The 13,749-nt window shown below is 39.6% G+C and overlaps 1 protein-coding gene across 1 annotated transcript in view; it reads left to right on the top strand.

Moving 5' to 3' along the window:
- Positions 1-13,749, top strand: part of Trpgamma (Transient receptor potential cation channel gamma) — a 362,261-nt gene that overhangs the window by 187,956 nt on the left and 160,556 nt on the right. Inside the window, exon 3 of the mRNA XM_067767341.1 lies at positions 9,964-10,003. Coding sequence (XP_067623442.1) covers positions 9,964-10,003 — 40 coding nt within the window. The remainder of the gene's footprint in view (positions 1-9,963; positions 10,004-13,749) is intronic.

The following is a 13,749-nucleotide window of genomic DNA, read 5'->3' as shown; positions in this document are numbered from 1 at the left end:
TCCTTAAAAGTGAAACCCACAGATTGAAACTCATCAAACCCATTCTCAATATAGATGACCTTCGGCAAGAAGAAGTTAAAGTGATCGGGTAGCTTTAATTCCTGGCTGAAACCTAGTTCCTCGCTTATCGGACATCGGCCTCATATTTATATTAAAATTATAGCCCTTTGCGCTTTTAATGGCATCTCAGGAGCTTTCGCTACACCACACACTAAGCTATCGAACAAGCTATATTTAGTAAGAATATTAGTCCAATTATTATTTTCTGGGTGCTATCAATGCAGGGATATCTGAGTCAGTTGAAGGCAAGGGGATGTACTTCCTCCTCTCTTATAGGCTCTAGTTCTTTCAGTTACTGAAAACCAATGACATACAAAGAGCTTTTTTCGGTTGCACTCGTCTCTGCGAAATATGGAAGCTGTCTCCCCAAATTGTATACTGGACATTTAATATTGTTGTGAAGCCAATAGTCACCTATGCTTCCTTAGCTATTGCAACTACGTGATGCAATGGTCCCTACGCTCAGAATCTCACGGAACTTTGGGGTGTCCATTGTGCTGGACCGAACTCTATTGGATGCAGGCAATCCATATACTAGTTTTCACTCAGAAATTTGGTTCACGAATGGGTCGAAATTTGTTGACGGAAAAGCTGAAGCTGGCACCTGTGGGCCGAACTTGAAGAAATCGATACCAATGGCATTCCACTCCACTATATTTTAGGCAGAGATCCATGCAATAGAAATTTTCTGTAGATAATGTCTACGGAGAGGCTTATTCTCGAGGATTATGCTCATTATGTCAGGCAACCACGTAGTCTGGCGTGCTTTGCAGTCTTGCACAACTTCTAATTAAGTGGATAAATGCATTGAAATCCTAAATGAGCTGAGAGCCAAAAACAAGGTTTTGTTAAGATGGTTTCTCAGGCATCAGGGACATGAAGGTAATAAGCAGGTAGACTACCCAGTCAACCACTCTCGATAAACCATATTTTTAACTAGGAAACAACCCATTTAGACAGCACTAGATTGACTTAGGGCGAGGGCAGACCAAATTTTTTATACTCCCTGCAAAGAGAGTATTGCAGAACTCATTAATCTAAGCAGTATACGATATCACCTTAGTGAGTTAAATCTATCCAAGACACTATAATCTGTTGGTTTTGCGAGCTGGAGGATGAAGCATCGGTTCACAATCTCTGCGAATGCATCGCTCTGTCAAGGCAGTTGACCAGTGTTTCTAGCTCTGTCCTCCACATTAAGTTTCCATTACTGGTTAGTGCAGGAGTCGACATTCCACAGCACAATTGTACCCTCATCGCCTCTACGAAAGCACAATCATTTTAAATTTTTTGAGACCCATGGCAAAGTCTCAATTGCTACTGTTATACAGTACCACTACTTCATTCGAGATAGACTAGTGAACAGAGACAAACTACCAGTTAACGCCTGTAAAACGTTCCTCAGTAATTACTTGGTGTACACAGTCATGAGCACTCAAATTAAATTTAGTACAAAAAAATCTACTCACTAATCCTTAGTCTTTGTCCTTGCAGCTTTCACAGTGTTGTACGCGCTCAACTGAGTTTCACTTTCATTGACCTCCGCAGACAATTTCGCGCTTACCTTACGAGCCTTTCATCAATTTTGGGCGACTAGTTAAAACACATAAACACATGCAAATTAAGAGGCAAGGAGACGCTGCACTTCGAATGTATCACATTTGTATTTGTGTGTGCGCGAACATCCTTTACATTGATAGAGATATAAAATTTTCCTCATTTTTCTGTTAGTCTCTTGCTTTTATTTGTCTTGCAATGAGAGAGTTTCAACTGAATACTACAAGTGCACCCCAAGGACGAATTAAGGATGACATTTGACATACCAGCGCACAAGCGAATTAAGGTGAAACAATCTACCAAAACCATGTCGAGTGGTGTTAAGCGAGGTCATTAAGCCATCATTCGCCGCACAGCTTGTGAAGCATTGCAAGCGCCATGAAGAGCGAACGGAACTCGGATGTTACTAAGAAGCAATGACTTTGTTGCAACTGCCTCAGGTTGTTTTGAATTTTTTCATGAATGAATGTGAGTGACAGCCTTTCTGCGGCGTAAATAAGAGTTGCCACCCTTTTTCAAAGAATTAAGTTTATTTAACTGACTATTGTGCTGTGGCTTTCAACTGAAAACGGTAAAATAAGATCTGTTTCAAACATAACACTATGCGACAAAATTAACTTTTTTCTTGGTATTGGACCAAACCCACTTTTTTGTAGAGATTGAGGCTTAAGTAGACAAAGTGCTATCCCCCTTTTGCGAAGTTAGCCTCCAAAAAATAGATATCGGCTTTCAAAGCTCGAAATTCTACATTTCGAAATTTATTTTTTTTGTTAACGCGTTCAGCAAATTAAAAAAGTAAAGTCAGATAGTCCCATGATAGTGGCCACTACTTTCATGTCTGCAAATACTCTCCACTGGAATTGCTCATACCATAATTTTTCAAAAAAAGAGTTCAGCCATTCAAATGAAGGAAAAAGGCGGACCACGACCACATTTTTACTTTTTTAACAAAAAAAATAAAATTTCGAAATGTAGAATTTCGAACTTTGAAAGTCGATATCTATTTTTTGGAAGCTAATTTCGAAAAACGGAGATAGCACTTTGTCTACTTAAGTCTCAATCTCTAACAAAAAGTGGTTTTGGTCCAATACCCAGCCGGCTGTTGCACAGGTTAATTTTTGAGCAAATTACTATAAGAATTATTATCGTCGAGTTATCCGATTTTTTCATGCTGGGTCACAGATGTGTTATTGATTTTAGAGTAAAATTTTTTCGGTATCTTATTCTACAAGAAGAAATAACACTCCGATAAAAAATCGATTACTTTTCGATAAATTTTTAATAACTTATCGATAACTTTCCGACAAATAATCGTTAGCTTCCGTAAATAGGTCGACGGATTCTAGATTAGTTTTTGGATGGCTTTTTGAAAAATAATCGATAACTTTTCGATAAGAGACTGATAACTCGTTGAAAAAAAATCTGCAACTCGTCGACAACCTTTATTATCGCTAGCAAATTTACAAGACTTCGATAACTCGTCTATACCTCGTCGGTAACCCAATAAGAATTTGATAATGCGTCGTTCGGTTTTGGTTTCGTCATCGGTTTTGACTTCGGCTCTCCCTTCCTTTTCTTTTTACTTTCCTTACCTTGCCTTGCTTTGCCTTATATCTGTTTTCATCCTATACGAGGTGAGAGACAATTTTCTCTCAAACTAAATGTAAGCATTTTATGGTAACATTCCTCCAGTATCTATTTAAACAAATACAAATTGTTACTATTACGATTACCAATTGATTATTTTTCGATGGAAAATCTATAACTTTAGATAACTTGTCGATAACTTCCCGACAAATAATCGTTAGATTTTCTTTAATAAATCGATAACATTATTATAAAAAATCGATAACTTTTCGATTAATATGTGGTAACATGTGGATAACTTTTCGAAAAATGTCACTATTATTTCGATAATAAATCGATAACTTTACGATAAAAGACCGATAACTTGTATCTGTGTAAATGTTGAGCTTAGGCTGCTTGGTTTCTCGCACACTCCAAGAACCATGTCCACGTCCACTTACTCTTACTATCTCTTAACCTCTCCTGTTTCGTTTTGCACTTCGTACCTCTGTGCCCGTGTTGTGTATAGGTAACAAGTTGGTCTAACAAACCAACGCTGCCCAAAACAAGTGACGGAACAATCAACATTAAATTACTTTGGAACATGTAGGTTTCCCACTTGAAAGAAATTGGAAAAGAAGTGCGGCTTTAATCTCCTGGAGATATACCACACCAATGAATTTATTTGTCTCCCTGCACACCGCGCCCTCTTTCTTTTTCTCTTCTTCTTTTTTCCCATCCCGAGTTTCTACCATTCCATTTCGGTGAGTACGACACAGCCAATAAATTAGTCGATGTGATCTCAGTTGCAAGAGGCGTGCATTAGATAAATATAATTACCTTCCTGTTGCAATTGAAAACCACAAGTAATTAATAATAAAATAATAACTCATTAAAAGCTGCTTGAGAATACGTGGCAAGGTCGGCCTGTTTAACGTTTAACTGCAAAAATGAAATTAAAACAAGTAAGGAAGGCTAAGTTCGGGTGTAACCGAACATTACATACTCAGTTGAGAGCTGTGGAGACAAAATAAGGGAAAATCACCATGTAGGAAAATGAACATATGGCAACCCTGGAATGTGTTTGTATGCCATGTGTATCAAATGGAAGGTATTAAAGAGTATGTTAAAAGGGAGTGGGCCATAGTTCTATAGGTGGACGCCATTTCGGGATATCGCCATAAAGGTGGACCAGAAGTGACTCTAGAATTTGTTTGTACGATATGGGTATCAAATGAAATGTGTTAATGATAATTTTAAAAGGGAGTGGGCCTTAGTTCTATACGTGGACGTGTTTTCGAAATATCGTAATAAAAGTGGACCAGGGTTGACTCTAGAATGCGTTTGTACAATATGGGTATCAAACGAAAGGTGTTATTAAGTGTTTTAAAAAGGAGTGGGCCTTAGTTCTATGGGTGGACGCCTTTTCGGGATATCGCCATAAACGTGGACCAGGGGTGACTCTAGAATTTGTTTGTACGATGGGTATCAAATGAAAGGTGTTAATGAGTATTTTAAAAGGGCGTGGGCCTTAGTTCTATAGGTGGACGCCTTTTCAAGATATCGCCATAAAGGTAGACCAGGGGTGACTCTAGAATTTGTTTGTACGATATGGGTATCAAATGAAAGGTGTTAATGAGTATTGTAAAAGGGAGTGGGCCTTAGTTCTATAGGTGGATGGATGCCTTTTCGAGATATCGCCATAAAGGTGCGCCAGGGGTGACTCTATAATTTTTTTGTACGATATGGGTATCAAATGAAAGGTGTTAATGAGTATTTTAAAAAGGAGTGGGCCTTAGTTCTATATGTGGACGCCTTTTCGAGATATCGCCATAAACGTGGACCAGGGGTGACTCTAGAATGTGTTTGTACGATATGGGTATCAAATTAAAGGTATTAATGAGGGTTTAAAAGGGAGTGGTGGTAGTTGTATATGTGAAGGCGTTTTCGAGATATCGACCAAAATGTGGACCAGGTGATCCAGAACATCATCTGTCGGGTACCGCTAATTTATTTATATATGTAATACCACGAACAGTATTCCTTCCAAGATTCCAAGGGCGGAGCCACGCCCATTTTGAAATTTTATTTTATTTTTGTATTTTGTTGCAACATATCATTACTGAAGTAGAATGTTGACATAATTTACTTATATACTGTAAAGATATTAACTTTTCTTTTAAAATTTGAATAAAAATTTTTTTTTTTTAAAAGTGGGCGTGGTCGTTCTCCGATTTTGCTAATTTTTATTAAGCAGATATATAGTAATAAGGGTAACGTTCCTGCCAAATTTCATCATAATGTCTTCAACGAGTGCCAAATTACAGCTTGCAAAATTTCTAAATTACCTTCTTTTAAAAGTGGGCGGTGCCACGCCCATTGTCCAAAATTTTACTAGTTTTCTATGCTATGTCATAAGTTCAACTCACCTACCAAGTTTAATCGCTTAATCCGTATTTCGTAATGAATTATCGCACTTTTTCGATTTTTCGAAATTTTCGATATCGAAAAAGTGGGCGTGATTATAGTCCGATATCGTTCATTTTAAATAGCGATCTGATATGAGAGCCCAGGAACCTATATACCAAATTTCATCAAGATACCTCAAAATTTACTCAAGTTATCGTGTTAACGGACAGACGGACGGACGGACGGACATGGCTCAATCGAATTTTTTTTCGATACTGATGATTTTGATATATGGAAGTCTATATCTATCTCGATTCCTTTATACCTGTACAACCAACCGTTATCCAATCAAAGTTAATATACTCTGTGAGCTCTGCTCAACTGAGTATAAAAGCGATGCTGCCTCATATTCCGGTTCGTACAATTTAGCTACGGATGTTGGAGCGGATGCTGGCTGTTTGCTTGCTTTGCGACTATTGACTGTTGTTGACCTTTGACCAAGGCTCCAAGCATATTCAACGCATCCACATAAAACGCATGCTGTCGCACCTGTGGCAAAGTCAGTGACTGACCTACTTTCCCTTAGCCCTGAACCATATTCAAAACATATGAACATAAGTACCTACTTACACACGCCTGGTGTCATAATGTCGATGGCGACCTTTTTACTTGGTGTTTGTCGCGGTGAAATTTAATTATGCATTGTAAATAATGTACATATACACAAATGGATACGTAAATATGTATATACTCCTAGCCGTATGAATAATGATGCCGCGGCTACACTTTGCTATTGAAGGACTCTTCATCATAAATCAAATACTTTAACTCAAGGCCATTTTGCCACTTAATGTGATTTTTGTTGAATTTCTTCGTCAGCTTGAGCAGGAGAAAGGGGTGAGTTTAAATTTTGTATGTATTTACAGCATGACATATTACAACTTAATAGTAGTTGTAATCAATCTTGGTAATACATTCACTCTGGATAGCTGCCTAATGTTTCTCATAAGAGGTGGATGGTTGGCGCAAGGGTGCTCAAATGGCGGACGAGGCGATACATGTGTCCACAGATGGTTCCAAAGTAGTGGAAGGAGTAGGGTCTGCGGTATACTGTGCTCATCTGGAAATAAACAGATCCTACAGGCTGCCGGATTACTGTAGCGTTTTCCAAGCGGAAATAGTAGCCGTAACCAAAGCGGTAGAAACCCTGGAAGAGAATAGCTTAAGCTGCAACCGTGTTAACTTTTACATTGACAGTAAAGCAGCAATTAAGGTAATCATTTCGCATAGCACATCATCTAAATGCGTGCTAGAGTGTAAGTAGTCCCTGGAGAGAATCGGGACAGGGAGAAGCATACATCTATATTGGATCCCACAGCATATGGGAATAAATGGGAATGAAAAGGCGGATGAACTAGCTAAAAAAGGCGCATCCCTTGAAGCTTGCTCCATAGATGTCCCAATTAGACTGGGCGAAATTAAGCGAAGGCGAGAGGTGCACATGATCGACCAAGCAGGAAAGGCGTGGGTTCAAGCGCGCGGCTGTAAAGTGTCGAAATTATGTATAGGTCTTACAACCTTAGACTAACATCATTAAAAAGAGAGGACTGTAGACTCATGACGGGTATTCTGACTGGACACTGGCTTCTGGCGTCACATGCCTTTAAATAAGGCTTGGTCAGTGATAGCAGATGTAGGAAGTGCGGGCTGGAGGAGGAAACGATCGAGCACGTTCTGTGCTTGTGCCCTGCGCTTGCCAGGCTAAGACTCCAGCTATTAGGAGTGATACAGCTGTCAGATCTGGAAGCAGAAAGTGGCTTAAGTCCTAGGAAGCTTCTAGTATTTGCCAAGAGGACGGAGTTATTTTATAACATATGTCCTGGTTTTGGAAAGGGTTTTTCAGTTTGGTCGTTAAAACAAACTTCTGGCAACACTACGAACTTATTCAGTCTATGTGGGGTCCTCATGGACCGGCCAGTTCAACCTAACCTAACCTAAGATTTCACCGTGTGCTACCCCCTGTGCAAGCTTCACCGGAGTTATTTCATATAAAAAGGATTGGGGAAAGGGAAACATCTGGACGAATGTATTGGTTAACTGGTTCACGGATGGGCCGAAGAGATCGAAGAGAGCCAGAACGGTTGGTCAGGATCTGGATACAAATTTTAAGTTGCCCGATCAGTGGAACGTGTGGAACGTCTTCGCAACGAAAGTTGCCGCGATTTGGTAAGCCATGAATGGGATCCTTTTGATTGCTAGGTTAGGTTGAATTGACCGGTCAATAAAGGTCTCGCTTACGACCAAACGGAAAAACCGCAATTAGGTACCAGGACTTATGTTATATAAAATAGGTCCTCTTGGCAATTACTAGTAGTAATCTAGGTCCTAGCGTAATAGCTATCTCTAGACCTAGCAACACGTACTCAACAGTTTCTTCCAGCAGCCTGCAGTTCCTACATCTGCTGTTACTGATGAGGCCTAAGTCATATGCATGTGACGCCAGAATGCAGTGTTCAGTTAGTAAGCCCACCGTGAGCTTTAATTCTTCGCTCTTTAGAGATATGAGCAACTTTATAAGTCTAACGCCATAGGATTTGAAAATGATATTAGAAATTTTGCAGCCCCCACTTCTTTCCACGCCTTTCCTGCTTGATGGATCAAAGAAATACAAGTCCTGCCTCTATTCGATTTCTCCCAAGTGGATTGGGACGCCTACCTTCGATTTATCGAGTGCAGCGCTCTCCCTTGCCAACTCATTGGCTTTTTCGTTACCTTCTATTCCTTTATGAACGTGAACGCAATATGGATGTATGGTCCGACCTGAGCGAAGTGTCTTCAATGCTTTTTTGCATTCCAGGACACTTCTTGGTTAAGTAATGTGTGTGATTATCGCCTTAATGATCGCCTGACTCTCAATATATGTATATCTATATAAGTACGCTTCCTCCAGAATTTCTGCTGCTTCCTTCACGGCTACGATGTCCGCCTGAAAGGCACTACACTTATGTGGCAGCCTGTAGGAATCTTATTACTTCTGATCGATACAGTTAAAAGCATACCCGACCCCTACCGTTAATTTGTAAGCATACATTGCTAAAACGGCTACCGAGCTTAACATCTTCAATTCAACTGACCAAACAAAACCCCTTTCACTCTTGATAGATTAGCTTGGGTGAAATCAATAATTTCAGGAGACCGGCTGCTACCCACTTACGGCCAAATGAATAGCGCTACCCTGCTACCACCGTTTGATAAACAGCACCTTCCAGTTTAATCATGCAACTTATATCGAACTCCTGGCATACATTAAACCCTATATCAACCTTTCCATCCAACTTCAATTCATGCGTGAAACAGTTCACTATTCCACTCCACCAACTGAGTTATTTTCCCAAATCCTCTCTATACAGATAATAACTGAGTTGAGCAGTTGTTGACACATAATAGATCGACTTTTCTGCGATAAATTTGAGTTTTGAAAGAATGTTGGAGTGTCCAAAATTATTTTAACTCATAGCCCATGTCACCTAGCTGATTTTGCCATTTCATAGCAAAGCACGCCAGTAAGACTTGCTTTGCGGGAGTACATTGGATATCTTTTTTCACCTGTATGTCCCAACTCAGTCAGGGTCCTCCGCTTCCCCTGCTGCCAAATATGGATGTCAGTAGAAATACTTTCTTGGGCGGAGCATTTTGGTCTATTCGCATAATATGACCTAGTCAGAGAAGCTTTTATTCGTTACACTTTCTTCATATCGGCTAAAGCCCATGCAGCTCATCATCATACAACCTCCGATACTCGCCGTCGACATTACGACTTTTAGTTATTGTGATTTCTTTTTTTGCTTAGGGAGGACAGCATTCAATATCAATGTAGGTGTTGATCTAAGAGAATCGCTCATATCAACCAGCGCTGTCTTCAACATGTGTAGTGTAGTATTCGCCGCTTACAGTGCGTTCCACCAGACCTACACCCCACAGATCAAAGTCGGTTGACTAACATCGCATAAAGACAGTCTACTAGCTCTGACGATAGTCCGAAATACCTACCGATGAGAGTATTGCCGATTAATTGCCAAACCGTAGCCGAATATTCGGTCAGTGAGTACTCTGCTTAAGTTTTTATTGGAATCTGGATCACGGTACATTGGAACGCGATGTTTGATTCCAAAGCTACACCCAACCGTCCGAAAACTAACTTTTTGGATATCTAACGGTGGTTGGAATTTTGTTAAACTTTGATTATTACTTTAACACCCATACAAACTTAACGTATTACAGGGTGCTGGAAAAATTTATACTTTTATTGATACGCTTTAATATGAATGCGGATTGAAATAATAAAATATTTATTTTTATTTTTTATTTCAGTTGTCAAAATGGAACGAAGTCAAAGCCAAAGAAGAAGGAGGTAAGTGTTGCATACTTATTATGCCAAAAATAATTCCTACTTTATTTTCCTTAGGACTAAGTTCAAGAGTAAGTCCGTCTTCATGTCAGTGGTAACGCGTGTGCCTATTATGCAGAATATAATTTTAGGTGGTCTGGCAGGGCGTATCATGAACCAATAAACAAATCCCGCATTAAAAAATGAGAGAGCAAAAAATCATAGTTGGCTATGAAATAAATTTTCTCGGCGCGACGTCACGCTTTTGACAACATGTTTCATTGCTGACGCAGTGTTCAGACTTTATTCCAATCGGAGTATTTTGCTTCGTTCTTATTTTTGTACTAAATTTTTTATCTCAAAGGTTTATGTGGGTCATGTTGAGAACTAAATAGTATTACTACCTAATATCTTTTGGTTGAAGTTTTCATTGCATACGTATGAAAAGCTGATTGTTTACAAGTGATGATTGGATGAAATGATGTGAATTCATTGCCCTGGCCTTAAGACATGTTTGTTCACATTTTACTTACAGTTTTTGCACTTTTTTCGTACGGAATGAGAATAGAAGGAGTAACATGTAACCAAAAAATTTGTCCGAACGCGATCTGTAGATCCTGCCAAAATTTAACATACAGCACTTTTTAAAGTTTTATACAAAAACTAACCCTGTTTTGCGATAACAGTCGCCAATTGGGAGAACGAAGCGAAGTCAAATCTTCCCCTTGGCCGGAACGTATTCGTCCATCCGCATAACATGACCTAGCTAATGACGTTTTCTGTTTTTATTCGCTGCACTATCGCCATATCTGCGAAAATCTCATATAGCTCATTATTATACCCCCTTCGATACTCGCCATCCATATCACGGACAGGACCATAAATCTTTTCTCTCGAATACTCTAAGAGCCATATCATCTTCTCTCTACACCTTCCATGATTCCGAGCCATGCAGCAGGACAGATATGATGAGTGACTTGTAGAGCGAGAATTTTGTTCGTCGATAGAGGACTTTACTTTTAAATTACCTAAAGAAGCACTTGTTGTTAAGAGTTATCTGCGTTTGATTTCTAGGCTGATATTGTTTTTGCTTTTAATGCTGCTTCGCAAATAGACGAAATGCTTCACAGTCTCGAACTTATATCTGTCAACAGTGACGTCTCAACAAAGGCCACGATGACAGCAAGTACTTCGTCTTGTCCTCATTTACCGCAAGCCCACTATTTTTGCTTCTTTATCTTATACCAACTCCTCGTCTCCATGTTTGAACGGCCCGGCGGGTATCTCGTCATTACTTGGCACCATGTTTTTTTGCCGGGATACTGCCATTCTCACTTCGCCATAGTTGGATGCGGGAGCGTGTTTTTCCTCATCGGCTATCGGGGTATCGGGTTCGCCTTCCCCACACTCTGAACGTCAGTTACCAGGTGGCCATTACTGTTCCTGCAGATTCCTGCCCGGTCTACAAGCCTTCCGCCATTAAAAGAGCAGGAAATATGTATGGTAAACCGAACATATTTTTCGCGATAAATATCCGGGGAGATAGAGCCCACTTTTCTTCCTGAATATGGTGTGCTAATGGAAACATTAATTGGCCATCCTAAACGTTTTAGGTCGACTCCATGTGCATCTTATAAGGTAGAAACATAATAGAAGGGTTTGCCAAGCCACCAAATCAATTTCATGTTAGTTGTTCGCCCGCTTTCAAAAAAGGAAGAAAAAATATTCTCCGAAAATTTTATTTTTACTCCGGCGCAGGTAACAGTTTTAAATACTCCAAACACTGGTAGCGAAATATGAGAGAAATGTAAGGAATCGAAAAACTTCAAAAGCGCTACTTCATCAACCTTTTTAAACGGTTTTATTTAGCTTGACCTGACAGGCAGGCCGCACGGGCGCATGCACGGCCGTTGTGAACGAATTTTGTAATTGAAATTTAAGTAACTTCCTGATAAGCTACAAGCTTGAAACTTGGAATATATTTCAGAACCCGATGACAATGCAATAATAAGAAAAAAATCGCCGCTAGGTAGCGCAAAGATCGAGATATTCAAAAAAATCGTATTTGTGGTCCGATTTGGTCCACATTTGGAACCCATAATACATACATGAATAGAAAGCGACCCATGGTGTCCGATTTGGAACAAATATTACATACAGCCTGGTAGAAGTGACATCAAAATATTTTGGAGTTGGAGCAGGGACAAGCATACGTGGCGCAGAGTCGAGTAAAGTCTTTGGAAGGATTATGTATTGAGGACTTAGATTGTAACAAAATGTTAGGAAAGAGTCCTTGTAATAATGAATCACTAAATGAACTAAATAGAATGAGAAATAATAGGCAATTAAATAAAGACTAAAAACTTGAAAATAAAATAATTAAAAAAAATAAAAATTTTAAGTTAAACCGTTTTATTGAAAACAATATTTACATGAAGTAATAATAACACTAAAAGCTACAAAATAATTCGGTAGGCCCTAGGTACTAGTCATCACACTCCTCACCAATCTAGGGCATTGAAAAGAAAATTAAATAAAAGCGTTGGACGCGTAAAATTTCTATTGATAATCATAAGTAAGACCAACTGAACCTTAATCAGGTTATGCTACGCCTCACATTTTTAGAAATTTCACGCGCACAACGCTTTTAGTATTATTATTACTTCATGTAAGTATTGTTTTCAATAAAACCGTTTAACTAAAATTTTTTTTAATTATTTTATTTTTCAAATTCAATTACAATTACAACAATTCCGCATTGCATGATCCTGGCTCATTTGTCTATTAGGGCGTATGATGAGCATTAAAGAAATTCATTAAATTTCAAGTCTAACTCTTCTTCTGTCTTTAAGGCATAGTTTATCAGTTTTAAACTGGAGTGAAAGTAAACTAGAGTTTGAGCTTTCCACTTTCGAGTTGAGCAGTCAATTTTTGGCAAGTTCACACTCTGGTCTGCTTTAAGTGTAATTTGACCTCTGACTGAAAAACTAGGCCTAGGCTATGTTAAAAGGGCATGTGTGGCAGTTTCCCACACTTTCACTCTAAGATATTTCTGTGCATTGAAAGTGCTCTCAGTGAGTGCCGGGTGGCAACCAGACTGCTTCCTAGGCGACCTCAACGGAGCACTTGCTTTCTCTGATGAGCCTAAATAGGAGTGAAAGAGGCGCCTTCTCAACATCTGCCAAAGTGTCGAAAAACCGTGCGCCCAGAAATCTGAACCATCCTTTTTACAGTCCTGGACATTGGCAGGAAAAGTGGTTATTCGACTCCTCCTCATCCTCAGCTTCTGCAGAGGAGGCTTGTTGGCAAGCGCTTCCGTCGTAGCATTAGTGCAATAGCGCGATGAGCTGTGATGACACCCGCTAGTACTCTCAATGCAGATTAAAATTTAGCTTGAGAAGGAAGCTAGTTCTCTTCATATTCATACATCTCATATTCCTCGGCTTTCCTCAGGAGAAAACCCGGCAGCGGTAGTACGGAGCTATACGCCTCACTTATGTACATATCGGAACCTTCCTGGTTATCTCATCTGCGAATTCATTCCCTTCAATATCGCGAATTCATTCTGCGAATTCATTCAATATCGCTGTGCCCCAAGACCCAGCAAAGGGAGACATTGTCTTATGAACGCTAGCGAGGCTCCAAACTTCCGAACGATATACGACTTTATCACGTGGAATCCGAATGCCTTTAAGGCGGCCTGGCTGTCGACGAAATTCGTTACATTGATATCTGGGACCATACTATCCTGAAACACTCTGGCTGCTCTC

The sequence above is a fragment of the Eurosta solidaginis genome, chromosome 2, assembly GCF_040869045.1.
Source record: "Eurosta solidaginis isolate ZX-2024a chromosome 2, ASM4086904v1, whole genome shotgun sequence".
Classification (NCBI taxonomy): Eukaryota; Metazoa; Arthropoda; class Insecta; order Diptera; family Tephritidae; genus Eurosta; species Eurosta solidaginis.
Note: the sequence above shows the minus strand (reverse complement) of the source record. Positions and strands in the feature narration are given on the sequence as shown.